Genomic DNA, 27,497 nt, shown 5'->3' with positions numbered 1-27,497 from the left:
CCGTCTCGCGTTTCGTCAGGCGGTCCGCGCGGGGTGACGTGTCGCGCGCGGGAGAAGCCGGAAGTGGCGGCCGTCGAGGGCGGGGGGAGAGACGAAACCGCGACTGCTGCCGCCGCGGGCGCCCAGGGACCCTCCCCCCGCCTCGGCTCCCCTCCCTCCCGCAGGCCGCCGCCGCCGTTCCGCCGCCCCGACATGGCTCTGCGGCGACTCCTCTGCATCGCCGCGGCGCTGGTGGCGGCCGCGCCCCCCGGCGCTGTCGCCTTCTACCTGCCGGGCCTGGCGCCCGTCAACTTCTGCGAGGCTGGCAAGGAGAAGCCGGAGTGCAAGGTGAGGAGGGCCCGCACCGCTGAGGGGAGGGGAGGCCCCTGGGCCCGGGCTGCGGTGTGGCCCGGCTTTGCCGTGAGCGGTGCTTGTGTTTGGGCCTGCGGGTATTTGTTTTCCCGGAGGCTTTCTAGCTGTCTGGCTGTAGCGTCCCCCGCGGCCCAGGGGCTCTGTGGCTGCAGGGACTCGGAGCGTGTCCCCACCGTCATCGGGAAAGGTAGAGCGCCCGCTGCCCCTCGCAAGCTGTCAGCTTACCTCGTGAGTATTGGTCACGTTGGGGAAATAGGAAGCCCTGGCCGCTTATCTTTCGGGCCCTTTTAAATACTTGTTGGAAAGCTGAAGAGGTAATAACCGCAGGGGCAGGTCGTGTTGGGGGTGTCTGTGGTTCGTGGCAGGAGCGAGCAGCCGAGGGCTGCAAGCACATACAAATCGAGGCAAGCAGGCAGTGACTTTTCCCTCGCTGTGGTGTCCTGGTTCCTAGAACCTTGAAGTGTAGGGGTTTCTGGGGCCCAGAGTCTCGAGTGAAACTGAAACTTATTTTCATGTCTAGATAAGTGACAAGCCAAGTTCGCATAAGTAGATTGCTTATTTGTAAGGATGCTCCCCGGAGAAGCTGTGGCTGCCCCATCCCTGGCAGTGTTCAGGGCCAGGTTGGATGGGGTTTGAGCAGCCTGGTCTAGTGGAAGGTGTCTCTGCCTGTGGCAGGGGGGTTGGAACTGGATGAGCTTTAAGGCCCCTTCCAACTCAAACCATGCTGTAATTCTGTGTTAGCATGCCGAGGGTACATGCTTAAAATAGCCCTTGCTCCTTTGGGTTAGCCTTAGAAGTCTGCTGCTGCTGTAATGGCAGTTACACCAGACCATCCTTTAAGACTTGAATGAGGAAGTTCAAGACCAATTACGTTTATGATCCATTATCTTAGTGCTGTTGGAAATGGCTATCTCACACTCTCTGAGCTCTCTTCTTCTGTACTACATGGAACTCTGGTCCATGATTCTTCAGAAGAAGAGTCTGTTTAAACCATATGTTTTTCATAAATACGTTGCACTGACTTTATTAATTTCCTGTCACGAATCAGTAGAGCAAATAATAAGCCAAATGAGTAGTGAAGGTGCAGTTGCTATAAATGTCATTTCCCTTCAAGTGTATTGTTCTGTTCAAATTGGCCAAATCTTGCACCTAACACATCATTGTGGATTTTTTCACTCTTGTTTCTGTGCTGCTTCTGTTGTAGTAGTAAAATGTTTTGTGAATGTTATTTTATAGGGTCGTAGAAACTGAAATGACCTCAGGAGGTCACATAGTCCAGCCTCATGGTTGAAACGCAACTGTTGTTACTAGATCAGCTCAGCTCTACCTCACTCCCTCGTAAAGGATTTTTTTTTTTCCTTTAAATACAGGCTAGGACTTTCAAGCTGCAGTCTGTAATTTTCACAACATCCCTGAAAAACATAGCTGTGTTTGAATTATTCCTGTTTTAAAACTAGGGTTGTGGAAGAAAGTTTTTTGATGTTTTGTTTTTTGTAAGTCAAGTAAACTAGGTTGCCTACTCTCTTTTGTAACCAGCCACGTTTGTGGGCTGATAAAGAGACATTTATGGGGTGATCATTCTCCTATAATGTGTACAGAACGTTTGTCTCCTCATCCTGGGGATTTATGTTTTAAATGTGAAATGTGGTACTTAGGTAATGGAGATCTTCTACCAGTGGCCAGCTGAACATTTTAGGATAACAGCAACAAGTGTATTATTGCAAAAAATTGCTGAAATTAGCCACCTTTTCTATTACTCTACTTTATGTCATCCACTTTGTATGCTAAGTGAAGCATATTGAGAAGTCTAAATCACTTCCCAGGTCTAATTTGCTCCACATAACCTGCAGTTGAATGTAGTCTGGTCCCTGGTGAGGAGAAACAATATGTGATCAGATAATTTCTTTATCTATCATAATATTTACCTAAGTGGGTAAAACTAAGCTTCCCTGAAGAACCTTAATTTTTTACATGACCTTAAGGAGGTCTTACAGCTGTCACTGTTGATTATGATATTGGTAATAATATTGATTTCTCCTCTGCACTGAGGATTTAGATGCACAGAGCAGGTCTCTAAATTCTGTGTGTTATAAATATTTGTCTCTAAATATTTGTGTGTTATGATCTCTGTGGATCTCCTGTCTTATGTTAGTGAGATGGGGTGGAATGTTGATGCTGGGGCACATAGCAGCACGAGAATGATGAAATTCATAAATTGCCCCCTTCCTCCAAGTGAGCAAACTCAGTTTGGCTGGTTTTCCCATTTCTGGTTGAAATATCATCAGAAATTTGAATGTGATCTGTGCAGACATGGTAACTCTTGGCCAAACATTCAGAGTCCTTACTCGGTTTAAAACAATACTGATGGCTCCAAGGAGACTTGCTGTTGAATGAAAATTGTTTATCATAGATGCTGATCTGCATTAATGCTTATACTTGTGGAAAATCGGGGCATTCAGGTAAATCTCCTCCAATGAAAAATAGCTAATCTAATAGGCTGTGGTTCTGTGACCAGCTGAGGCAGTCTAACCCATTGCTGCTGGAAGTGAGAGATTTCATGCCTGGCTTTCTCTGGGCAATGTGGCCCTGTCCTCTGTATTTTCCCAGCTGTGTTACCTGCTAATTCTTTTTGAAGCTTATTTACATGACAAGAAACTACCCAGCTTTTTTTGCCAGGCTAGTTTTTTGCTGTGCTGGTGAACTGAAGTGGCTTAAAGAATTATGGCAAGTGTACACTACCCAGAGGTAAGCAGCAGGTCTGCATGGCTTAGGGCAGAGGAAAGAGGAACAGTAAGGTGTGTCCTCACTTGGTGAGTCAACCTGACAGCTCACAGCTGCCGTCTCTCACGGAACTGTCTAACTTGCCCATGGACAACTATAGTGTATCAGTAAAATATGATACTGAAGTACCTGAGCTACACATGCATATGAACAATTCCTTTTATTTTCTTTTTTTTTCCCTCCAGAATTTTTTTGCTTAAACTTGAGTCAGTTTTCATGGGGAGGCAAAGCTCTGCTGTTGGTGAGAAGAGATGGCTTGCTCTTGAAAGGGAGAGGTCTTGTTCCTGAAAACACTTGCCTTCCTTTTGCTGTCTCCAGCCCTTGTCTGATTGCCCAGTAAGACAGTTCAACTTGCTGAGTTGCTAAGACTGCTCTTTACATTTTTTTGGGGGGTAACTCTTCTGCTATTTGAGCCAGTTGAATTGGTTTACTGTGCAAGCAGATAACTGCCAAAACCAGTGTAAGGCAGACAGTTGAAATGGATTGGGACTGTGGGACTAGAATAAGGGAAGGGGATTTGAGACTAAGAGGGAAGAGTGAGAGACCTCTTCCTTTCTGTAGCAGCAGGCCACCCCATCTGTAATTAACATGTACAGACCAAACTAGTCTGAAACCGCAGCAGAGTAACTCAGTTTTTAGTTATTGAGCAACTTTCACAAGAAGGTAAATGTGAATATCCTTGCCTTTTCTCTGGCAAGAGCTGCTATTCAAACTAAAAATAATAATATCAGTCTGAATACATTGTTTATATTCTCATAGTTCAATTTTAAGTTGTTACACAGGTAAAATCGTTGAGCAGTTTAATTATAGGGAGAAGTACTGATTTGAGCTGTACTTTTATTCATGTTCTTTTAAGACTTTTATTACAGGTAAGTTGCAGTGATGGCTAATATAGCTGTAACTTGGTACATTAAACCACTGGCAACTGTGGTAACTATTATTCTTGTGCATGATTTCTTGCTATCTTGTAGTTTGAATATTATGTTAGCCTGAAAATGTTTTTTGGTTGGTTGGTTTGTTTTCTTGTTTTTTGGGACTTGGCTTGCTTTTTTTTTTTCATATTGTCACTGTTTCTGTGATGGTTAAACAGTGTTTTACTTATGGTATCAGCAGGTACAGCTCATTGCACGTAATTCTGCATTTGAAGGCATATAATTGCACAAATCTTACATTTTCAGCTTTTCTTTACCTTATTCAAACAAATCTATTTATGCCTATATCTGTCAGAATTGAAGAAGTGCTTTCATGTAATTGCTGATTATCTCTATTCTTTCAGTCTGGAATCGAGCTGTTTGTGAACAGGCTTGACTCTGTAGAGTCTGTACTTCCCTATGAATATACAGCGTAAGTATTTTAGTGTGTGTGTTGTTTTAGTTGTTACTTCTTCCAAACATATGAATTCAATTTATCTTTAAGTATTATCTACATTTGCTACAGAAGTTTACCAGTGAGGAATGTCTATTTATTTTGCTAATATAAGTTTACAAACATATAATTTTCAACTGAGCAGATGAATGCAGACATACACTGCTTCCTTCTCCTTAGTTGTCTTTGTTCATACATTAGAAGTAGTGCATGGGTTCATAGGCACTCATGTAGGTCTGATCATTGCTTTGGAGTAACTTAAGGTTAAAATGTGTGTATGTATTTATATATATATATATAATATTACTGTTCTGCATTAGTTGTCATTTTATAGACCAAAGTATTACTGCAGTCTTTGGTAGCCTGTAGCCAGATGAGTGAAAGTGGTAATGAGATGTGAACTCCTGATCAGTTATCTTAATGAGGTGTTAATTATTTTCCCTGGTACTCATCATAGTGTACAGAATATTTCAGTGTCAGGTGCAACTATGGAAAGTTGTTGCTTCAAAGAACGTTTTTATTGTTACTGTTGAAGAGGTTAAGCACTAGTTATGTCTACACTTTATTGAACACAACTGTGATACGCTTGAAATTAGACTGGAAAACTTGGAGGATGTGCCATTAAATGTGGGGGGGGAATAAAACTGCAATATCCTGTTTATTTAATAGCAGTTGTTGTAAAGGAGCTGTCTGTATGTGTGTGTGTATATATGTACATATTTTGGTTTTTATTACCCTCCCTCCTTTTTCCCCTGCCCAAGAATCTGGCTTGTATGCTTTTGTCTCGGATCTGCAATGAAACTCTATGTGAAGGTTTAATTCATGGCTAAAATCCCCACTAAAATAAGAAACTTCTAATTACTGAAGGACACTTAATATAAACTGAGTTCCAAAATAGCTGACTAAGAGATTTGGCAGTTGGTTTTGTTTCTTCTTTTGTTGTTGTTTGGTTGGTTAATGTTTTCAAAATGGTACTGTGATTTTTCACACTTTGCCTTGTAGGCTCAAAGAAAAAACTTTTTTAGAAGTAAAGCTGTATAGTTCCTTCACTTGTGATGAGGTGTTGATTTGAAAGCACTATTTGAGGTCTAATATTTTCAGCTAAGAATAATTTGGTAACTTTTGTATCTTTAATGACAGGTTTGATTTTTGTCAAGCAGAAGGAAAGAAGCGTCCATCTGAAAACCTTGGCCAAGTATTGTTTGGAGAGAGGATAGAACCGTCTCCTTACAGGGTTCGTTCTCTGACAAGGGGTGTTTGGTAATACATATGTTCAAATGTAGCCAAAGAAGATCAAAATCTTGAAGATCCTCTTCACAAGGGCTTTATCTCAAAGAGCTTCAAAATCTGATGTTCTACATAAGAGAAATCTGTCAATTTAACCTAATTGTAACTATGCGCTTTGCACCGTGAAGTGCTGTGGAGGTTGTCTTCTCTTTGGAACCTGCCAAAACCTGATTCCTGCTCCTCAGGTGTCCCCTTGTTAGAGTGAATTGAGTACTCTTATTTCTTGGAACCAGATCTGAGAATACCAACAGCTGTAAGTTTGAAGTATTAGAAGTGGTGTTAGCTGGCTTTTCTTTTCTGATGATTAGAGCTCCTGCCCTTTTCTACTACATGTAGTAGGAGAGAAAGTTATCAGTTGAATCTGCCTGGGACAGCATTGGTGCTGTGAGGTCAAATGATTTGTCTGGTAAATCATTGCAGAAAACAGGTTTTAATCAGTAACAAGGAGGTCTTAGTGTAGAGCTCCTACACTGAACACAGGAGGGTTTCATAGCACACACCAATATAAAAGCATCCTCTGGGGGGGTTAATATACACAGTCTCGGTAATTTGTTAGGTGCTTTTATTATAACAATACAGGCAATTATAAATGCATAGGGGAAACTTGATAAATACTAAAATGACAGAAAGGTCATGACAACCTTTTTGCTTATGTGTCTTTCATTTTTCTTAGTTCACGTTCAACAAGAAAGAGACATGTAAATCTGTTTGTACAAAAACGTATGATACCACAAAGCCAGAAGATAAACAGAAATTAGACTTTTTGAAAAAAAGTATGCTGCTGAATTATCAACATCACTGGTAAGTTGGAATCAGAATTCACAGATGAGTTAGTCTATTATGTCGGTGATAATTTAATTAGTTTATCATTTTGTCATTGCAACTTAATACAGATTGAGCACTAGGTATTGTCACTTCTGCAAATACCCCTTCTATTCCCTTCTGTTCTGCAAAAGATGTTATATTGCTGTTGTCATGAAAAATTTCCTTCCCTGAAGGATAAGCACCAGGTATAATGAAGACAAGCCTGTTCCCAAACGCAAAGCTTTGTGTGGTTTTTGTGCTGCCTCTGTGCTTACTGTAAAACACTGCTATTTCTTTGCATCTATAAATGTAGGAGTTAATCCTGCCCTATCTTGATAAAAGGCTTAAGGGACTTTCATTCTGTTATCTGTGTTGTTTTTGTTTTTCTTGAGAGCCTTTGCACTCCCCTTCAGATGTGTGGCCAGAAGATAGGATCTATGGTTCTGAAAGTGTTTTATGCAGTTTGTTTCTCTTATAGGATATGGAAGTGAAAGGTGGCCAGTGAAAATGAAATAATTTAGAAGAACTCATAAACACTTGGTCATTTTCTATTTTCTGTGTCCCTCTGTAACTATCTGAGTCATCTTGAAGCACCCTGGGGCTCTGTTTCTGCTTGGCCATGGAGGTCCTCTTCCATTGGGCAATAAGAGTGGGGTAAGGCTGAATGCCTAGGCTGAATCCTGTGCTGATGTTCAGTTAGGATGTAGCCCTGCTCTGCACCCACATCCAAGAGCTGGGAAAATGTCTGTGAGCAGGCTCCACCTTGACACTGGAAATACCCAGCCACGCTCTCAGTGTTTATGTAGTGCTTGTTGGTACATTGTGCTAACAGCAGCCTTTGGGTGCAAGGGTAGAAGGAACGACTTGGGCATGCAGTTGTCAGAATTCCTGTAGCGTGTCTTTGCAAGTAATACATGAGCAAAATTAACTAATGTGGCAGTATGGTTCCAAATACGTGTTCCCTACTTCACAGAAAGAAACGTTTTGGTCTTCATCTAGTTATATTCAGACTTTCTGGATATGTTAGTAAAAATGCAGGTGAAATGTTAAATGTTGCCAATATTATTAAATGCTTTTCTGTAATGCCACATTACATTTCTTCATTTTTGAAACAGCCACCCATGCTGGAAAGGCAATGAGTGAGTTTTCTACTGCTCTTTTGAGCTGATCAGAATATCCCTTTTCAGGGATAAACTGTGGCTCACTGATGTAAATATTCCAGGAACATCTTGAACATTAGTGTAGTTGGAAGTTGATAGGTGAGGTCAGAAGGGTTCACAGGCAGTAGCCACCATATGTTCATGTAGGTGAACAGGGAAGTAGTAAAGAAATCCTGAAAGGTACAGCTACTTTTGCAGGGATTTGAAGTCCATATGCCTAATGCTGGAATAAGTACAGCTTCAAACATGCTGGATTGGGTTATATTCCTATTAAATACTGCATATATTTATGACATTTACACCATTTTGAATTTACATGATGCATGTTGGTCTGGTGTAAAGCTTCAGCTTTAAAAGTGTGTGTTTTGGTGTATAAATGAAAATTAGTTTCCCAAGGCTGTGATCCTGTCCCTCTCTGGAATACAAACACTTAATCTGACAGAAACTAAAGCAGAACTGTGTAAAACTAATTACACAAAAAAGTACTTTAGACTGTTTTTTTCCCTTAAATTAAATTGTTTTACAAATATACTTATTTTTTAGCCTGTACAGGTAGCTTGATAGGACTGATGAGATTTTAGTAAGATTTAGTTCAGTTTTTCAGGGTGAAAACTACCTTTTAAATGTAGGGTACTTTTTATATTCTTAGTTCTTTTAACAGGACTTCTACTGTTTTGTTGGGGTTTTTTTTTTTTTTGCTAGGCCCACTGCCCTAAAACTGTAGAACCAGTGATACGAAGAATCCCCGTTTGTGTCTGTTTGGTAATAAATAGTGCTTCTCAGCCGAGGCTTCATGGAGTGGAAGTGGCTGGTTTTTGTGATGATTGATGCATGCTCAAGGAGTATGGTACAAGGGTATATTGTACAGGGATCAGCCAAGGTAGTGTAAGTCAGGATTTAATAGAGGTTTATTATCCAGCTTCAATTTATCATAAAATTCCTGGGGAACACAGATGGTGCAAAGTACTTTTAAGGTTTTAAAAACCACTTAATAAGATTAGGAATTGACATACTGAATTGGACTCAGCAGCTATACTGATATCTTCTTGACTGACAATGTTTGTCACCAGATGTTCTTGAGAGACATATAAGAACACTGTTGTATAGCCCATTTGCCCTACATGTATAATCTCTTCAAGTCATTTTAAATTTGAAGATTAACTGTGAAACATGATTTGCTTCTTAACCTATCAATTTGTTCCAGCATTGCTGCCTGAAGGCACCTCCATATTCTTTGCTGCAGAAGATGCAAGGGAAAGCCTTTACCCCATCCAAAATCATTTGTAATAGGTTAATGCTTCACCTGGTTTTTGATTATGAAATCAAAATACTAACAAAACCAAGAGGTGTCTCTAGCGTATATTATGGCTGCAGGGGGACAGTCTGCCTCACCTATGTCAACATGACGGTCGTGCAAGGGAACCTCTGCTCCAGTACCTGGAGCACCTCCTGCCCTCCTTCTGCACTAACCTTGTTGATTGCAGCGCTGTTTCTCTCACATCTTCTGGTGCAACTTGAGGCCATTTCCTCTTGTCCTATCTCTTGTTACTTGGGAGAAGAGGCCAACACCCACCTCACTACAACCTCCTTTCAGGTAGTTGTAGAAGGTGATGAGGTTCCTCATGAGCCTCCTTTTCTCCAGACTAAACAACCCCAGCTTCCCACAGCCGTTCCTCATTAGACTTATGTTCTAGGCCCTTCAGCAGCTTTGTTGCCCTTCTCTGGACTGACTCCAGCAACTTGATGCCTCTGTTATAGTGAGGGGCCCAAAACTGAACACAGTATTCAAGGTGCATGAAATAAATCCTGTGAGGCAGTAATTCAGAAGCAGCAGGTAGACAGTGGAGGGAAGTTTGAATGTGAGTACTTTCCCAAACGTGTGGTGGCTTACAATTTTTTGCTTGTGTGAACAATCTAGTTACAATATTCCATACTCTAAGGGCTGGGGTCACAGTTGCACAAAATTACACTTCAATAGCAAAAAAACCCAAACAAATAAGCAAAACTTGTTCTTCGGCTGTAATACAAAATGAAAGATTACAGAGTGCTGTGAAAAATGTATCATGCAACAGAAGAGCCATGAGGAAGCTGGAGAATTAATACTATGTGTGTGTAGGCAAAATTTTTATTACTTTGTATTTTTTCTGAAGCTTGAAATTATCTAGCTCATTTTAGCTGGTTTAGGGGATGGTTTTAAAAGCCAAAATAATGAAATGTTAAATTGTTACGACTTCAGAGTGGGAGAGTTTTGTGTGTTGGGCCATGTTTGTAAGAAGACTTCAGAAACCAGTCCAATGAATAGAATGTTTTAGTGGACACAGAATGAGCCTCCTGCTTCCAAGACACCTTCTGAAGAAATAGTATTTTTAATTTATTTTTTTCTAAAAAAAGATAAGTTTCAGTTGAATAGCTACGTGCTTAGGTCTCATTTGGAAATTGGATTGGCAGTCAGTGCAGTTCCATGGGTTAAGACCTGAAAGAGGTATTATTCTTGTAGTTAATCTTCTGGTAATGAGTGTAGCCAACTTAGGTTAATATCAATATGGTTTTGTTTCCACTGCACTCCATATTTTGCAAGGTTGTGAAATGTCACTGTGCCATTTACAGGATTGTGGACAACATGCCTGTGACCTGGTGTTACGATGTTGAAGATGGCCAGAGGTTCTGCAATCCTGGTTTTCCCATTGGCTGTTACATTACAGAAGATGGCCGTCCTAAAGATGCCTGTGTTATTAATGTATGTTTATGGAATTAGTTTTTTTCTGCTATCCCCTTTTTACTAATGTAAAGACTTATTTCTCCAGTGTCATATTTCTATGGTGAGTCCTCACTATCTTAAGGACCCTTGTTGCCTAAAACTAGGCATTCTGATACTTCTGCAGGTACCACAATTTGTAAGCCTCTTCTAATACAGAAGAGCTCTAAAAGAAAGAAGAGATTTTAGTACATGTAAAAAAAGAAGGATAAGAACAACGTCATCCTTCATTGCCTAAGAAGTCTAAACATTTTAAAGCTTGGAATTTACATTTTTCTGGGATAGAAGTGTTTTCATGGAGCAGGTTTTTATAGGTGTGTTTGTACCTCTGCATGTAAATTAATGCTTCTTGAAGGATTGCTTTCCTCGGGACTGTGTGGGCTACTGGAAGAAAGCAGAATGTAACATTTTTGAGTGAACAAAGCTGCTTCTGTGAGAGACAGATCTGTTGGTTTTACTGGCGGAGGTCCAGATAAATGCACTGTAAGCATTATGGAGATAAGAATGCAATAAAAATTCCTGGATGTCTTCAGATTACCACAGGCTTCTTCCATGGAGAGGTCACTGAGAACCTGAAATAAGCTTTTGGTTTTATCAAAATGGGTGGTTTTACTTAAGAGATCTTACCAAAGATGACAGTTTCTGCAGTTTCTAATTTTGTTTCCTTGCCTCTGTAATGGGTTAGTTTCAGAGGCTCCATGTGAATGCATGCATTTGTGATCGAATATGTAATCTGGCAATACTCTTTTTGTCTTGTTTAAGTATTTGTTTTTATTAACATTTGAGGGCCTAACTGAAGAACTGTGGAACACTTTGTTTATGTCACTGTTCTTATCATTAGGCTACTTTGTAAAAAGGGTGGGGTAGAACTCTAAAGAATTACTAATTGAACTTCAGACATAATGCTTGTGATTTAACTCTTTAACTGACTAAATTCCAAGTTGAAGTTTCCCTTCACCCAGGGTTTGTATTCAGCATTCCTGGTTGCTGCTTGCAGCTCATACCTGTGCATCTTTGGTTTTGAACGTCAAGGTGGTTCTGTCACAGGAAGCAATTATTTGCATTGTTTGTCTTGGAAGGTTCTGTTGAATCTATGAAAAAATATGCATTGTTTTGAAATAGCTGATATTTATGAAATACTACTGATAGGAAAGTTATCACGTAGTTACCTATTCAGTTTGCTGCTTTAGTTAAATAGGACGTCTTCAGTTACTGATACATTTTAATATCTTTGTAAATTTTATATTTTTTCCACTATTTTTTTTTTTATTTTTAAATTGTAGTAGACAGTTCTTAACATTAACTTTTCTGATTTGTCTTCTTAATGCAAGGAAACATGTTGCTGTGTTTGTATTCCCAGAATCCTGAATTAATTTTGTAGGAGAACTTTTTGACAGAAAAACTGGATGCAGTCTAAAATTCTGTTACGTAAGCTTCTGCCTAAGGCTTTTAGATGCCTTTTTTTGATTGTTGTTGTGGTTTAACGCCAGCTGGCAGCTAAGTGCCATGCTGCCACTAGCTCCACCCTGCCCCAGTGGGATAGGGAGTAGAACCGGAAAAAGGTAAATCCTGCCAGTTGAAGTAAGAACAGTTTAATAATTGAAATAAGTATACATAATAACATAACATGTAATATTATAATAGCATAGAATCACAGAATGGTTAGGGTTGGAAAGGACCTTAAGATCATCTAGTTCCAACCCCTCTGCTGTGGCCTCATCCTAGACCATGTTGCCCAAGGCCCTGACAAACCTGACTTTGAACACTGCCAGGGGTGGATTATTTACCGCTTTGGGCAACCTATTCTAGCACCTCACCACCCTCACAGTAAACACCACCTTCCTTATACCCAACCTGAATTCTCCTGTTTAAGTTTGAACCCGTTACCCATTGGCTACTTTCCTCTATATATGATATTATATTAATAAATATAATAATAATAATAATAATGTAATAATAATAGGGAAAGAGAGAGACAAAACCCAAGAGAGACAAGTGATACACACTGCAATTGGTCACCACCTGCTGCCTGATGCCCAGCCCATCCCTGAGCAGTACTTGGTGGTTCCTAGCCAGCTTCCCCCCAAGTTTATATACTGGGCATGACATGCTGTGGTATGGAATACTCCTTGCGCTAGTTTGGGTCAGGTGTCCCGTTTCTGCTTCCACCCGGCTTCTTGTGCTCCTCCTCACTGGCAGAGCTTGAGAGACTGAAAAGTCTTTGATCAGAGTAAGCATTACTTGGCAACAACTAAAACATTGGTGTGTTATCAGCATTATTCTCAGACTAAAGCCAAACACAGCACTGCACCAGCTACTAAGAAAAACATTCACTACCCCAGCTGAAACAAGGACAATTGTTTAACAACATCTTTTATCGTTGCAGTCAGAATTTCATGAAAAAGATACCTTTTATATCTTCAACCACGTTGACATAAAAATATATTACCATGTTGTGGAAAATGAAGCTCTGGGGGCAAGACTAGTTGCCGCTAAACTTGAACCGAAAAGGTTAGTACTCAAAAGTAACTTGTCATCAGTGGCCCATTCCAAGATAATTTCTTTGATCCGGGGACCTGTTGCTAATCAGAAATGTTTTCAGATATGTGACCTGTAGATTAGCTTTCCTATTGATTGATGTAGTGCGATGTAGAACAGTAACATAATTGTCTTTGAATTCATTAGATCTTTTTTTGCTATTTCCTATTCGGGGAAAAACAAAAAAAAAAGATAAAATCTGGAAGTGGTGTGTGTTCAGTGAAGCAGCCCTCACTTCCTCCTTGGGGAGCATTTTGTGTTGTGATGGAGCAGGCTACCAGTACGTGATGCAGGAGTAATCAAAGTGCAAGATCTGATGTCTTCAGCAGTCAGGATTTGAATGGAATAAGTTCACAAATAAACTCGGCAGTTTTTCTGGTATCCGTGTGGCTTTTGCAGAACTGACATCTCTCTTATTATTTCTTAGCATCTTGTCTTTCCTCCTTTTGTACTCTTGGTATGACTAAGCTTGTTAAATTTTTGGTCCAGCAGTATGATGAAACTATTTAGTTAGTAATTCTGTTGTAAGTTTCTGAATGTTTTGAAGGTTTTTCACAATACTCAGACTTCAAAACTTTGGTGCTCTGCTTTAGAGACTGTGCTCTAAAAAGTTTTCTTTTTAGAAGAGACAACTTACATTCAAGTTCAGGTATCAAAAAGTCCTGTGCTTATTGTATGTTCCTTATGAGTTCTGAAATTTGAGGCATTAAGAACAATTTTTATATGTAAGGGAAGAATCTTGGATGAAATGGATGCTGTTGTACGATAAATTAATTATTTCTTTAGAGTGTTGCTAGTGATCAGCTTTCATTCTGTGTTTTTTCTTCCCACAGTTACAAACATACTCATCCAGAGAACCCTGATTGCTCAGGAGTACCTATGGATATAAGTAATAAGGCTAACGGAGAAGTCAAAATTGCTTATACATACTCAGTTTCTTTTCAAGTGAGTACTAAGCTTTCTATGGTAGTTACATCATAAAATCATGCCTTGATAGTTTGAGTTATAAAAATGACATCTAAAATTATTTCAGAATAGTAAATTTGAGGTTTTAAAACTGTATGTGAACTGGTATGTCAGAGATGGCTTGGGATTTACCCCATTTACCCCACAATTTTGTGTACCACACATGCTGAATGTGAAATGCCTATGTGCTTTTAAAAGAGCCCCACTTTCCGTGTTTACCTTGGTTGTCTGGTAGATTGTTCTTAAATCTGAGGAATTGTGCATCTCAATGAATCACTGCTGTAGGTAGGTTGAAGCTGATAATTCTCTGTTCTGCTCCAAAAGCTTTCTTCTGTCAAGTTTCTTTCTCCCATGGAAATCCTCTGTCCTCTTTAAAAGCAGAGGAGCAGTATAGTGGCCGAACTGCATGCAACAGTGATACTTGAAACTGTCTTATTCTGGTCACAAGCAAGAGAGTTTTTCTAGTTTTGGTTGGGCTTTTTTGTTGTGGGTAGTTTTTTGTTTGGTTGGTTTGGTTTTTTTTTTGTTGTTTTTTTTTTTTTAATGGAGTTCGCTGGACAAACTGTTTCCCAGAGTTTCTAGCCTGTTGGGTTTTTTGGTATTTTCAAAACTAGCTTTACCGGAAAGCACTCTTGCTCTTGTTATAAATTACTGAAATAGCATCCTGTCAGAAAGTTACCTTGTCATTTTTATTAATTGACACTGATGTTAATGGTTTGTTTAATAGCAGTCTTCAGATTGATCAGCACTGTTTATTGCTTTTTTCATGTGTACTCTGCAAAGTAAGACAAATAAATGCTTTTTTTTTTTAAATGTTTCTGATGAAGTCATGGTCTAAGTTCTGCAATATTGTCTCCCCATCTGTCTTGCAGTCTAAGCTGAATGTAACTGCATTTGGTACTGAAAGCAGGTTGTATGAAAGCAAAGGATAATTTGGACAGGGCACTGTCTAGAAAGTTGAATATTATCCTGGAGACTGTATAGCAGAGCTTAAGTTTCTCAGTGTCTGTAGTGTTGAGTTACATGTTTTTTTATTATTCTGCAAGTCACTTGAATTCCAGATGAATTAATGTAATTTCTGAAGGCAGGAAGCTCAAATAATTAAATTTGATAGGCCTTTATGTCTTAAGAAGAAAGGGGTGGTCAATGCTATTCAGAAAATGTTTTGGGTTAGATTCTGTGGTCAAATCTTAGGTTTGTTTTATTTAGTTGTATATGTTGAACTATTCCTTTAAGGCATGCAACGTGAAATATCAATTTGTCCTGAGATTTCAGGATGCTTTGCATGAGTGTCAAGTTGTAAATTTACAAGCTGGATACTGACTGTATCTGAAACTGATGCATTTACTCTTTCAGGAGGAAAAAAGTATAAGGTGGGCATCAAGATGGGATTATATTTTGGAATCCATGCCTCACACTCACATTCAGTGGTTTAGGTGAGAAGAAAGTTTGTCTTCAAATGTACTGTACTGAAATGTTTACATTGCAGTTTGAATCATCATTTGTTTGGTTTTCTTTTTTTAATTCAGTATTATGAATTCATTGGTGATAGTCCTCTTTCTGTCTGGAATGGTAGCCATGATTATGTTGAGGACGCTGCATAAAGACATTGCAAGATACAATCAGATGGATTCCACTGTAAGTCTAAAATGTACTTCTTGAAGTTTATTTGGAATGTATTTTTTCAAGCTAAAAGTATTTCTGTAGCAGGCTGTTTAAATGGCAATTGGCTGTATTAAAGCAGGTTTATGTCCTTCACAGGAAGATGCTCAAGAGGAATTTGGCTGGAAACTGGTTCATGGTGATATTTTCAGGCCTCCAAGAAAAGGAATGCTGTTGTCTGTGTTTCTAGGCTCTGGCACACAGATCTTAATAATGACTTTTGTTACCCTATGTAAGTAATGAAATGGGGAGGAGTTAGTTCAATACATATTTCACTGCTAATTGAATAGTACTAGTAAAAATAGCAGTATATATTTTTGTCTAGAAATTTCTTAAAAGTCTTAAGGCTGAGCTGATATAGTAGACAGGCAGCTTAGTATACACAGAGATTAAGGTAGCTGGTATACTGGCTTTAAGTCCAATGTGTAATTACTTTCTAAAATTGTGCATCTCTGCTTCCCAGTTTTTGCTTGCCTGGGATTTTTGTCACCTGCTAACCGGGGAGCTCTAATGACCTGTGCTGTAGTTTTGTGGGTACTGCTTGGAACTCCAGCTGGTTATGTTGCTGCCAGATTCTACAAATGTGAGTAAAAGTTATTTAAACTGACAAGGCTTAAGTTTATTAAGGTAAATTATCATCACAGAACTGATTTGTATTTTGCAGTACAGTTTGTAGTTTCCCTCAGGGCAAGCTGGTGAAATGTAGTTAACAGCAGAAAACACATATAGAACACTGACATGGTTACATTGATTTTGATGTGATCATGCCTACAGCCCCTGAATTGCTCTTGCTACTACATATTTATGGAATAAGGAAGCAAATTCGATTTTATCACTACCAAGCTCATTACATCAGACAGTTTTGTACTTGTGTTTCCTACAGTTGGAGGCAGGAGCAGTGTTAACTTGAATTTAGTTTTAATTCTCCCCACTTGCCCAGTCATGAACTTCTGTTCTTGCATGCCTGAGACTTGTCACCTCTTTTCAGCTAGTTCCTTGATCTTTGGGAGAACGGTGCTTATCAGCCTGTGACAGGGGTGCAGGGACAAGGATTATTAGGCATGGTCTAGTGTGAGGTGTCCCTGCCTATGGTGGGAGAGTTAGAACTAGATGATTTTCAGGTCCTTTCCAGCCCAGACCATTCTGTGACTGATTCTGTGACTCTATGTTCTGTAGTTGCAGAAATCAACCCAGTGATGTTTGTGCACCTCTCAGTAGCTAGTTGGTACTATTTTCCTTCACTGATCCCAGCTAGGGCCTGTTTACCAAACTCAAATAGTTTGCCCTGTACCCTCTAGTTTGTTTTAAGGTGAAGCATGCCATTCCACATACAGCTTGTTTTAATTCTCTTAATCAAGGGATAAAGCTCTTTATGACTGAGCAAGCTGGATCATTTGGACTAGTTTATTTCTGAACATACAGTGCTAGAGAAGGAGTTTATTTTTCAACTTAGAGCTTTGCTGTAGGTGTTGGAGTTCTTCTAACTATTTTGTAATTTTCATGTGGGGAGAACCACTGGGGAAAGAGGGTTTGTATTTTGTAAGTTTTTCTGCAGTTGTAGTGATGTGATAGTGAACTCTACATTTTTCTAATCTTCAATTAGGATTAAATGGAAGGAGACTTTAGGACTAAGAGCATAATTGAGGACAGACTTATTTTTTATATCATGCTGTACGGTATGTGTTTTGAAGGATATTTTGAAGTGTATTGGTGGTAAATTTAATCCTGTACATTTTGGTGCAGACACAGCTAATAATAGTTATATTTCATATTACACCTAATTAGAATCATTTAGTTGATACTTGAATATTGTGTTTAAATATTAAGATAGTGAGCGACAGATCGGCGATACACTTATTATAACATGAGTCCATACACTGTACAAAGCGTGTAAACATAAATGTTTCTCTTTATAGTGTGCAGATAGTATGAGACATAAACCAAAATGCAGCTGAAATGGATATCTAGATTTAAAAGTGGGGTTTTTTTCAGCACTGCATTTAAAAAGTGAAATCTGAGTTGAAATAAAATGGTTAATTTTAATAACTGGTGCCGTGTTCTACCAAGATTTTATGAAGAAATAGAAACTTAATTAAAATCACTCTAACCATAATCACTTCTGACTCTTGAAGTAAAGCAGCATGTCATTATGGCAGTGCTCAGATGAAATTGTCAGCTTCATTGAGTTCCAGCAGGATATTCCCATTTGAAAGTATGTGCCTAGAATTTTTATCAGCATAGTGCAAATTCACAAAGCTTTTCTTAATAAAGCAATCTTTGGTCTTTTGGTATCACTACTTCTTAATGCTGTTAAGACTCGACATCACTGCTTCCTGTGTGTTAGTCCTGACTTGTAAGATGTGTAGACAAGAATTATTTCAAGGAAACTGTTAAGCTTGCTGTTCTCATACTTGCGTATTCCTAGTGAAACCTGCAGTCAAGTGCTAGAAAACTAAAACTGCTTAATGACTCCAGCTTTAAACTGTTGGGGTGTTTCTTTTTAAGACTTCAAAGTACTGCAAATCTGCTTCCACCTTCTAGCAGATAAAGTGGTCAGAGACCCAGTTTATTTAGTTGGATGCTTTTCCTAGCCTGGGTCCAATGTTTTTCTTTGCTTTGAAGCTCTATGATTAAGCAATATGAGATGGGAATTCAGTTTTATTCCTGAAGATTTATTTTACTCTTTTAGACTTGAGCACAATATTTGAGCATTTGCAAGCTAACTATAACAGGTAGATGGACTGGAAAATTAATAGTTGTGAGGAGCTTAAATGCATGTTCTGGTAACTGTCAAATGTTTTAATACAGCATTTGGAGGCGAGAAATGGAAAACAAATGTCCTGCTGACATCATTCCTTTGTCCTGGGTAAGCTGAGAATATTGTCATGATTAAAAAATTAAAGTCCTTCTCTGACATGCAAAGCTAATTTTGAAGTTTCAGTTATATGAGTAAATCCTGTTTCATCACCCCTTTATTCCAGAAGCTACAAGAATATCATGTCACTTTTGACTAAGATGAATATGTTAATGGCATAGCATCCTTGGATTATTTTTTTTTAGTCAGCATTTGTTTCCTCTCACCACTTGAAAAGGTTGATTAAGAAAGAGCATAATGATAGTAGGAAGTTTTGGACAGGTGCACTTTTTCATTGCTTTCTTTTACTCTCTTGGCTGTTTCCCTGACCACACTGTAGTTGGTCTTACATAGTGTCATATGCTGTAGAAGCATTGTGATAAATCTTTCTTACATAATCACAGCAAGCAGTCTTACCCTGAAGTGTAGTTAAGACAAGCATATATTTGAAATTGCTTAGTTGGAACGTCAGCTCCTGCTGGAGCACAGTCCCACTAGATTAACAAAGAATTGCTTGTTTGACCTCTTGATTTTGATGTTCTGTGTGTCTCATCTGATTGTAACAGATTTACCCCAAAATCTTAATACGGTGCTATTGTTTTGCTAAATATTAAGGAGTATTTCTGTGCTTTAAGTGTGTTCTGTATTTTTCAGAATCGTATTTGCAGATTTTTTTATCATGAACCTCATTCTGTGGGGAGAAGGCTCTTCAGCAGCTATTCCGTTTGGTACTTTGGTTGCCATTTTGGCACTCTGGTTTTGCATATCTGTACCGCTGACATTTATTGGTGCCTATTTTGGTTTTAAGAAAAACGTAAGTGATTTTGAGGAATTGTTTTGTAGGTGTATGTCTACACACACACACACACACACACATATATGTATATATAAAAAAATGCATGTATATTTTTTCACTGTATAGACTACGACTGAAGTCAGCTCCAGTTCTGTTCAATTGCTTTAGAGCTGCATTCAATATTTGATCTGGGGATTCCAAGATTTTGATACTCGGTTGACGGCGGCAATATTTCTCTGCAATGATTAGGGTTGTTACTGTATTTAATTGAGGGACTGCTCCAGATAAAGGAATGATTTGGGCATTTTTATCAGCATCCTTTTCATTACTAAAAAATCAGTTAACTCAGCCAAGCATAACAAAGCAACTTAAGCATTTCTGGTTTTCCCCCATGGTTTTAATTCCTGTCCACCTTCTACACTAAGGATATTTTCTGATCAAATTGCTAGAGCTCTTGTAAAATCTCTTTGCATAAGTGTTCTGCAAATGGTTATCACTGCTTGGCAGACATTTATTGGGATTTACTCCCAAACTAATAATTTTTACGTATATATGAGGCTTTTTGTGACAGTGGTGACCAAACCATCTTAAATAATGAAATTGGTTTCTCTTCTTGCTTAAAAAATGGTTGTCTCTGCCCCACAAACGTAAAGATTTGTAAGTTCAGATATTTTTTTGTTTGTTTTTTCCTGTATAGGAAGTCAGAGTTGTAGCTCTCTCTAGCTCTCTTCGAATACCTTCAGAGAATATTTAAGTATCTTACAAGTTAGTAGTTATCCCATTTTTCTTAACCAGAGTTCAGGGTGTTTTCTGATAGTTGTATTGAAATTTCAGCAACCCCCCCCCCACATTGTACAGAGGCAGTTCCTTTAAGAAAGGAGGATTTGATAGCCTGTAAGGCAACTTGACAGATGTCGCAAATTCATTAAAATCAAATCAGAAAGCAAGTACCTTGCAAGTGTCTGTTGATGCTCTTAATGTAGTCTTTATGAAAGTGAAAAGATGGCAAAAGTGTGCATTTACCTGCCTTATTTTTTTTCTCCCACCATGCTGATTTATGCGTGCATCTTAAATTAGGATTTAATTGCTACGTTGAATCTTCTCAGTTTGTAAGTTTATCCTAACGTGATTCTTGGAGTATGTCCTGAAAAACAAGATAGAGGGATGTTTAGAAGGGGAAGGTAACGGTCTGCACCACCAATACCCCCCAGTTAACAAGCGAGAAATTGGGCTTTGTAACAGATCATGGATAGGTAATCATAAAAAGGGAAGTCCAAAATCTCTGTTCCTATGTTTTCAGTAAGAGCTCCCTTCTACCTTGTTTGACTAGCAGATGTTTGTACCCAGGCTGGTAGCAAAAGCAACTCTAGTGGTAGCTGGGTATGGGCATGCTCAAAACAAACATTAGACTCTTGTTGCCACTCATTTCAAAGAAAGGAAAACGAGAGTGCTGCTGTTTGACATGTTATTTATTTAGCAGTTTATTTTAACAATTAAATTAATTACTGTAACAATTTCTTTATTTTAAAGGCTATTGAACACCCTGTTCGCACAAACCAAATTCCTCGTCAGATTCCTGAGCAATCCTTCTATACAAAGCCGTTACCTGGCATTATCATGGGAGGGATTCTACCTTTTGGATGTATCTTTATACAGTTGTTCTTTATTCTCAATAGTATTTGGTAAGTTCACCACCACCTATTTGAATTTTCGCTGTCATAAAAGGCAGTAAGTCCTTTGCGTAAGTTTTTCTTCAGGATGCTTTGATTTTTGGTGATTCAGGATTACCAGAATATTGGTTCAATAAAAATTTAAATGTTAATGTCTTTTTAGTATTTCATAGTTTAGATGATACCCAGTGCCTGTATGGCTTGTTGAGTGCGTAGAGCAGTGGCACTGCTATGCTTAGCACTTTACAGCTCTCCTATGATATTCAAATAGCTAGTTTTCTCATGCTACTCCTCTGACTTCATGTAGAAGTGGCTCTGAAGTTGAAAGTAGTAAATATATTAAAATTGACTTGAGGGGGTTTTTGTAGTTGTTGTTGGGCTAGAAAAGTATCACTGCTCTTGGGGGAAGAAAAGAATCAAGAACAGATTTTGCAAAATCTTTATAAAGGCACCGGAGAGTAATTACTTTCAAAACTAAAGACCAAAGACTAGTCCAGCATAAGTGAACCCTGATGTGAGCTCACAGCACACTGACAAACCAATCTACTGTGAGGCATTTGTCTTCCTTCTGGCACAGTTTAATTATTGGATCTTGTTAAACTGTTTCTGAACCTTGAATAGGTGCCTTACCCAGCGCAGACAGCTACAGCATTTGACATTTCGTGTTATTTTGCAGCTCTGCCCCTTTGATTGAAATGTGAGGTAAAATCCAAGTTCTGCTGAAGTCAGTGGAAGAGGTCACGCTGACTTCACTGGAGCTGTAATTTCCCTCATTATGTTTAGTCAGTTCTTTCCCCGAATGCCCACAGGGGCTTGCTTTGGGCTTTGCTTTCTCACTGTTTCCAGACTGAGCTGCTGAGGCTCCTGTTCAGTTAGAAAATAAATCAGTCATTCGCATGGCCACACAACTGACAGTGTTTCAGTAGGAAGGGGATACTTAAGGTGAAGGTGATATTACTGCATGTGAAGAAATAATATTAGCACAGTGTCCATTTTAATTTTATTTTTTTTTTCAACTCCCTTTTACAGGTCTCACCAGATGTATTACATGTTTGGCTTTCTGTTTCTGGTATTCATTATTTTGGTTATTACATGTTCTGAGGCTACAATATTGCTCTGCTACTTCCATCTATGTGCAGAGGTGAGGTATTCTTTAGTATTCATACTTGATACTGTTTTAAGAATGCTTCCAAAATTTTTAAGGCTTTTGTAATTGAAAATAATAAACATAATAACATAAACACCATTAGTAGATGAGATGTACTTAAACCATGTCCTTAGAAAGTGAAGCAGACTGCTTTTGGCAGGACTTGTAACAAACGAGAACAACTGCATGGGTCTCTGAGCAACCTGGTCTAGTGGGATGTGTCCTTGCCCATGGCAGGGGATTGGAACTAAAAGATACTTAAGGTCTCTTCTAACCCTAACCATTCTGTGATTTTATATACTGCTAAGTCAGATATCCATGTTTTCTGAAGATGCTAAACTTCATGGTCAGTACTGGTGGGGGGGGGAGGTCTCTGTGGCTGGCACTAGTAGGTCTGGCTTACTTGGGTTTTCAGGTTTTGATCTTCAGGCGTCTTATTTCTAATTGTGAATGGTATAGCTAAAGCAGTATTTATTATATATAGTTCTTTTTCCTGTAGATAAAAACTACAAAAACCTCACTTTTGGATAAAGTGATAGTAGAAAAAGCAGCTCTGCATTCAGGAATAGGGTCAGAGTGCTAGAGATACATGGAATATTACTGATATATATTTTTTTCTCCACCCCTTTTAGGACTATCACTGGCAATGGCGTTCTTTTCTCACTAGCGGCTTCACTGCAGTTTATTTCCTAATATATGCAATACATTATTTTTTTTCTAAGCTGCAAATCACAGGAACAGCTAGCACCATTTTGTATTTCGGTTATACCATGATTATGGTTTTGATCTTCTTCCTTTTCACAGGTAAGCATGTTCAAACTGAACTTTTAAGTTTTGACTTTACCATTACTACCTTTTCACCACAGGCAAAATTTGTGGCAAAACTTATCTTGACACAGGCTTATAGATTCATGTGTCTTTGATATTTTTTTTTCCATATGTATTTGATTTTTGTGTATCATTTTGCACCTCTGTAATCACAAATTTTAGTGAAAGATTAAGTGGGGATGAGGGAAAAGTCTGCTAATTTGAGGAGTGGCCTATGATGAGGTCTTCAAATACAACACCTTTAAACATGATAAATGCTTCTCCAGATTTCATTCCTAGATTAGTCATGTGACAAATTTACCGTTTTTTAAGTAGTTGTTGTTGTTGTTGTGGTTTAAGCCCAGTTGGCAACTCAGCCATGCAGCCCATTCGCTCACTCCCCCCCACCTCCTCCCTCAGCTCCCAGAGGGATGGAGAGGAGAATCAAAAGAATGTAACTCCCACGGGTTGAGATAAGAACAGTCCAGTAACTAAGGTATAACACAAATCACTATTGCTACCACCAATAATAATAATGATAAGGGAAATAACAAGGAAAGAGAATACAGCTGTTCACCACCCGCAGATCAATACCCAGCCCAACCTGAGCAGTGATCTAGCCCTTCTGGGTAACTGCCCCCAGTTTATATACTGGGCATGACATGCTGTGGTGTGGAATACCTCTTTGGTTAATTTGGGTCAGGTGTCCTGTCTCTGCTTCCTCCCGCCTTCCCCCCTCCCTGGCAGAGCATGAGACTCACAAAGTCCTTGGTCAGAGTAAACATTCTGACCAGCAACTAAAACCATCAGTGTTATCAGCACTGTTCCCAGGCCAAAAGTCAGAACACAGCACTGCACCAGCTACTAAGAAGGAGAAAAAATGACTGCTACTGCTGAACCCAGGACAGTTGTCTTTGGAAAAAGACACTTCAAATCACACACAATCAAGTGTAAAATTACTGTGTCAATTAAGGGAAAAATGCAGCTTTTGTGGAATAGGAGGAAGGGAGAGAGGAGTACATGTTGACAGAGTACTTCCTTCCCCCCACCATTTGCTGTCTTCCAAGGTTTCTTCACCCTCTTTCCCGCTTGCATTGAAGTGGCACAGGAAGCAGATAGAATTTCATAATCATTTTTTAATGTATCATATCAGAATCTCTTCATCTTTACTGTGAGCTTTTGGAAAAGCACCTGTCTTGGATGCTGCATTTTAATTACCTCTTCAATAAGCAAGATGAAGGTGTCATCTTCAGTACTAAGAAGGAATCTTCAGACACACATATCCCTTATTTAGGGTGGTAGAATGGCAGTGAAAATGCAAGAAGTCCCCTTTCAAACTCTTGTGCAAGCCAGCAGCAACCACCAACTCCTCAAAAACCTTAAAAAGTCTGAATTCTGTTCCAGCAGGATGTGATATGTTGGTGTGGACTTTACTCTCCAGGGCAGTAATTTTGAAACTATTTTGAACTGATTGGTGCTTTAAATAATTTCAAGCTTCACGTTTATGGTGAAGTTTAATGATTCCTAAGGCTTTGATACGTGTGCACTTACGTGTGCAGCTACCCAGGCTGTATTTTAAGGCCTCTTAGCACACAAGTGGCTTGTAATCGGAGCTTTTAATACTGATCTCTGTGTAACTGTAAGTAGAATTTTCATTTCCACTTAACGTAGGAGAACAAAAGAAACCTGATGGGAAGAGAACTGACACTTGAGAATGATGGTTCATTTTCTATGGTTCATTCTAAGTGCAACCGAATATTCATTTCAAAAACATTGCCGCTTCAGCTTAGGAAATACTGAAGCTGTTTGTGCACCACAACTGAATGCAGATGGTGATGGGCAGAAGTAAGAGCCTGCAAGGAGTTTCTTGGGTCATTGCCTGTTAAAAGGAGGAATGGGACTTAGGTACATTATATAATCTCTTTGCAAAGTGGTCAAGCTGTTTTCCAGAACAGTTTTATCTTTCATCCTTTTTGAGTCAGTCTGATGTGTTTTGGCATTGCTTGCGAATAGTTTGCAATTTACACATCATCTCTACTTCTATTTATATTTTGTGTACTGATAACCAGGTCATTCTGAATTAGTAGATCAGAGATTCTGCCTCTCTTTCTCAGTCCCTTTTATTTCTCATCCTGCCTTTCTCTTAACCTTTATCTCTGTTCTGGGTTTACCGATTATATTATTGCACTAAAGAATATAGGAATGCATGGTAGTTCATGTAGAAACAAATGTGTACTGCTGTATGCAGATCCATTTTAAATGGATGCAAACTCACAAAGTAGCATGCAGAAATAATTAGGCTTTACCTAAGTGTAGGGTCAATTAATTTAGTTTTTCTAGCTTTTCCAGCTGATACTCAGCATGTCTGGCTTTAATAGTGAGCAGTTTTGGCCAGAACCAGAATGATGTTTACCCTGTCTCCTTTGTTCAGTCTGTTTACTCTGGACTTGTGCAGTAATTCTGGAGTGCACACATTCACTCTAAAGGAGATTTACAGTAAATTTTCTATGCTGAGGCTTGGCTTATCTGCCTTTCTGCACTTCAGGTGCCCATACAATTTCCATCTTTTGCCCTTATTCTTTCAAGTTAATTTCACATGTCATTGTTTAGAGGCATTAGGACATGTCCAGTGCATCCCCATTTTCCTTTGCTCACACATTCACTTTCAATTGACCAATTGGCTGTGGAGTATCTGCCAGCAAATTTGGGGAGTCCTTTTCAGGGTAGGTTCACAAGCATGCAGTGAAGAGGTGGTTTACTCTTGGACTGCTTCAGATGCTTTCTGTGGTAGTCATTTGTATGTAATTGGAACTGTGAAATGTGAGTTATACTGTGCAACTTGAACTATGCTTTCAGGGTTTCTATGCTTTCAGGTTTTGAAATCTTCAGTCTCTCTATTGAAATTATGTTGAAATTAGAGGTTAATATATGTGAAGTTGACCACATGTTAGAACTTTGAAACATCATATGCTTAATGATTTATTTTTAATCTACTTTCCACAAGATGAAGTGCAAATTATCCTTTAGTTAGAGAGAATTGTCCTATTTCTAAAGACTTAAGAGTGATTTTGTCCATTCAGGTTGATGCACATTCAAAGGTGAATATGTTGAGTTCTCTGAGATTCACTGAAGTGATCTGATAAAAAGGTTTTACAGAAAAAGAGGCAGGGCAAAGGGACAGGCAGTTCTGTGCCAGTTTCTTAAATGAAAAAACATATTAGCAATTTAGCAAAAACTGCTCCTAAAGGCAGCCGACTTCTGTGTCAGTGTGATAAAGAAGCTAAAAAGAAGGAAAATTGTAATTGTTGTATCAAAACTCTGCTGCTGCTGCTTACTCATCTGTTAAAAGCAGTCAGTATCAGGAAGGGTTTTGATGGTACCCTGCTGCTATGTCAGTGTAACACATGCTTCAGGCGCTTGCATCCGCACTGCATTCCAGGTCATTGATCAGACTCGGCGGGCAAAATACTGGGAGCTACATGACAAATCTTTGACTCACAGCTGGGCCCACTACTACGTATCATAGTAAATGAGTCAGTTAAACATCACTAGTTTAGCAAGCGTGAAGGGGGGGGGGGGAAAGTTACCATGATATCATTCGTGGTTCCTCCCAAGCTTGCCTAGTGAATGAGCACACAGTGTTTGTTGTACTTCTTATCAGATCTAACATAAAGGCAGGGTTGTTTTTTTCTTTAAAGAACATGCTTGGCTCTTGCATAGGAGAAAGCTGTGATTTGTGTAGAGGTAATCAGGCAAAAATCAGATAATCGGCAGGGCTTTTTTCCTGCCCTACTTTTTGCAGAAAATGACAGTTCCTTTATGAGGTGTTCTGTGTCAGTTTTATTAGCAGTAACTGTTCGTTTGTTTGTTTGTAGGAACAATCGGGTTCTTCGCATGCTTCTGGTTTGTAACCAAAATATACAGCGTGGTGAAAGTTGACTGAAGAAACCGATGTAGAGAATTACAGAGAAGAGATTTAATCTTCATTAACGTAACTTAAAGACCTGGTCGGGTTGATGAACTTGAGCTTTATCAGAAGTATTGGCTTCCTGTTCTTTGAGAATGATACTGAATATGCACCTACTTTTCCCACTAACACGTTTGTATTGTGAATTAACAACCTCTTTTCAGTCAGATCTTTATGAGGATCAGAGTTATGATATTTATGCATTTGTAAATACAACCGTCCTTCAAAAGAAATGTTAAATTCTAATGGCAGAGTAGAAGTGGCTGCATTACACAACTTAATGATACTTCTGATCAAAGTTCAGTTGTAAATAGGTTTTTCTAGCTTGGTAGGTGGGATGAATTATTTTTCTTTGAGGGAAATGAACTTTTTATTATGCTGACTTTGAAGGATGACTCTTAAGAAGTGTTGCTTTTAGTTTGGATGTGATTTTTTTTTTTTAATTTTTATTTTTTACTGGTGTTACATCCATAAATATTCTGATTTCTGTGACTTCATTAGTTTCGGTGTTCTTGGCCTTTTAAACTATGTGCCTCTGAGTCCTTGAATTTATAAATTCATAATCTAATAAATATTGTAAAAATCTC

At 38.9% G+C, this 27,497-nt stretch overlaps 1 protein-coding gene and 1 long non-coding RNA gene across 2 annotated transcripts; both read left to right on the top strand.

Moving 5' to 3' along the window:
- Positions 1 to 27,497, top strand: TM9SF2 (transmembrane 9 superfamily member 2). Its single transcript, XM_061349304.1, has 17 exons — positions 1 to 327; positions 4,409 to 4,476; positions 5,638 to 5,731; positions 6,458 to 6,585; positions 10,356 to 10,485; positions 12,890 to 13,014; positions 13,875 to 13,986; positions 15,364 to 15,443; positions 15,537 to 15,645; positions 15,769 to 15,901; positions 16,133 to 16,252; positions 18,478 to 18,535; positions 19,178 to 19,337; positions 20,850 to 21,001; positions 22,019 to 22,130; positions 22,769 to 22,940; positions 26,819 to 27,497. Exons 1-17 carry the CDS (start codon positions 193 to 195, stop codon positions 26,884 to 26,886), a joined length of 1,956 nt encoding a protein of 651 aa, XP_061205288.1. The 5' UTR covers positions 1 to 192; the 3' UTR covers positions 26,887 to 27,497.
- Positions 22,969 to 26,515, top strand: LOC133210161 (uncharacterized). Its single transcript, XR_009724880.1, has 2 exons — positions 22,969 to 23,278; positions 23,852 to 26,515. It is a non-coding gene; the product is annotated as an uncharacterized LOC133210161 (long non-coding RNA).

The sequence above is a fragment of the Neopsephotus bourkii genome, unplaced genomic scaffold (assembly GCF_033783945.1).
Source record: "Neopsephotus bourkii isolate Nb327-2 ecotype Australia unplaced genomic scaffold, CSIRO-AGI_Nbou_v1 NB_398, whole genome shotgun sequence".
Lineage (NCBI taxonomy): Eukaryota > Metazoa > Chordata > Aves > Psittaciformes > Psittacidae > Neopsephotus > Neopsephotus bourkii.
This window is presented reverse-complemented; position numbering and strand designations above follow the sequence as displayed.

Excerpts from the sequence above, each read along its gene's own strand:
- TM9SF2 (XM_061349304.1), top strand. The coding sequence starts at position 193 with ATGGCTCTGCGGCGACTCCTCTGCATCGCCGCGGCGCTGGTGGCGGCC. Across the intron at positions 13,987-15,363 it reads CATACTCAGTTTCTTTTCAA|GAGGAAAAAAGTATAAGGTG; the intron begins GTGAGTACTAAG and ends TTACTCTTTCAG. Across the intron at positions 22,941-26,818 it reads GATCTTCTTCCTTTTCACAG|GAACAATCGGGTTCTTCGCA; the intron begins GTAAGCATGTTC and ends GTTTGTTTGTAG.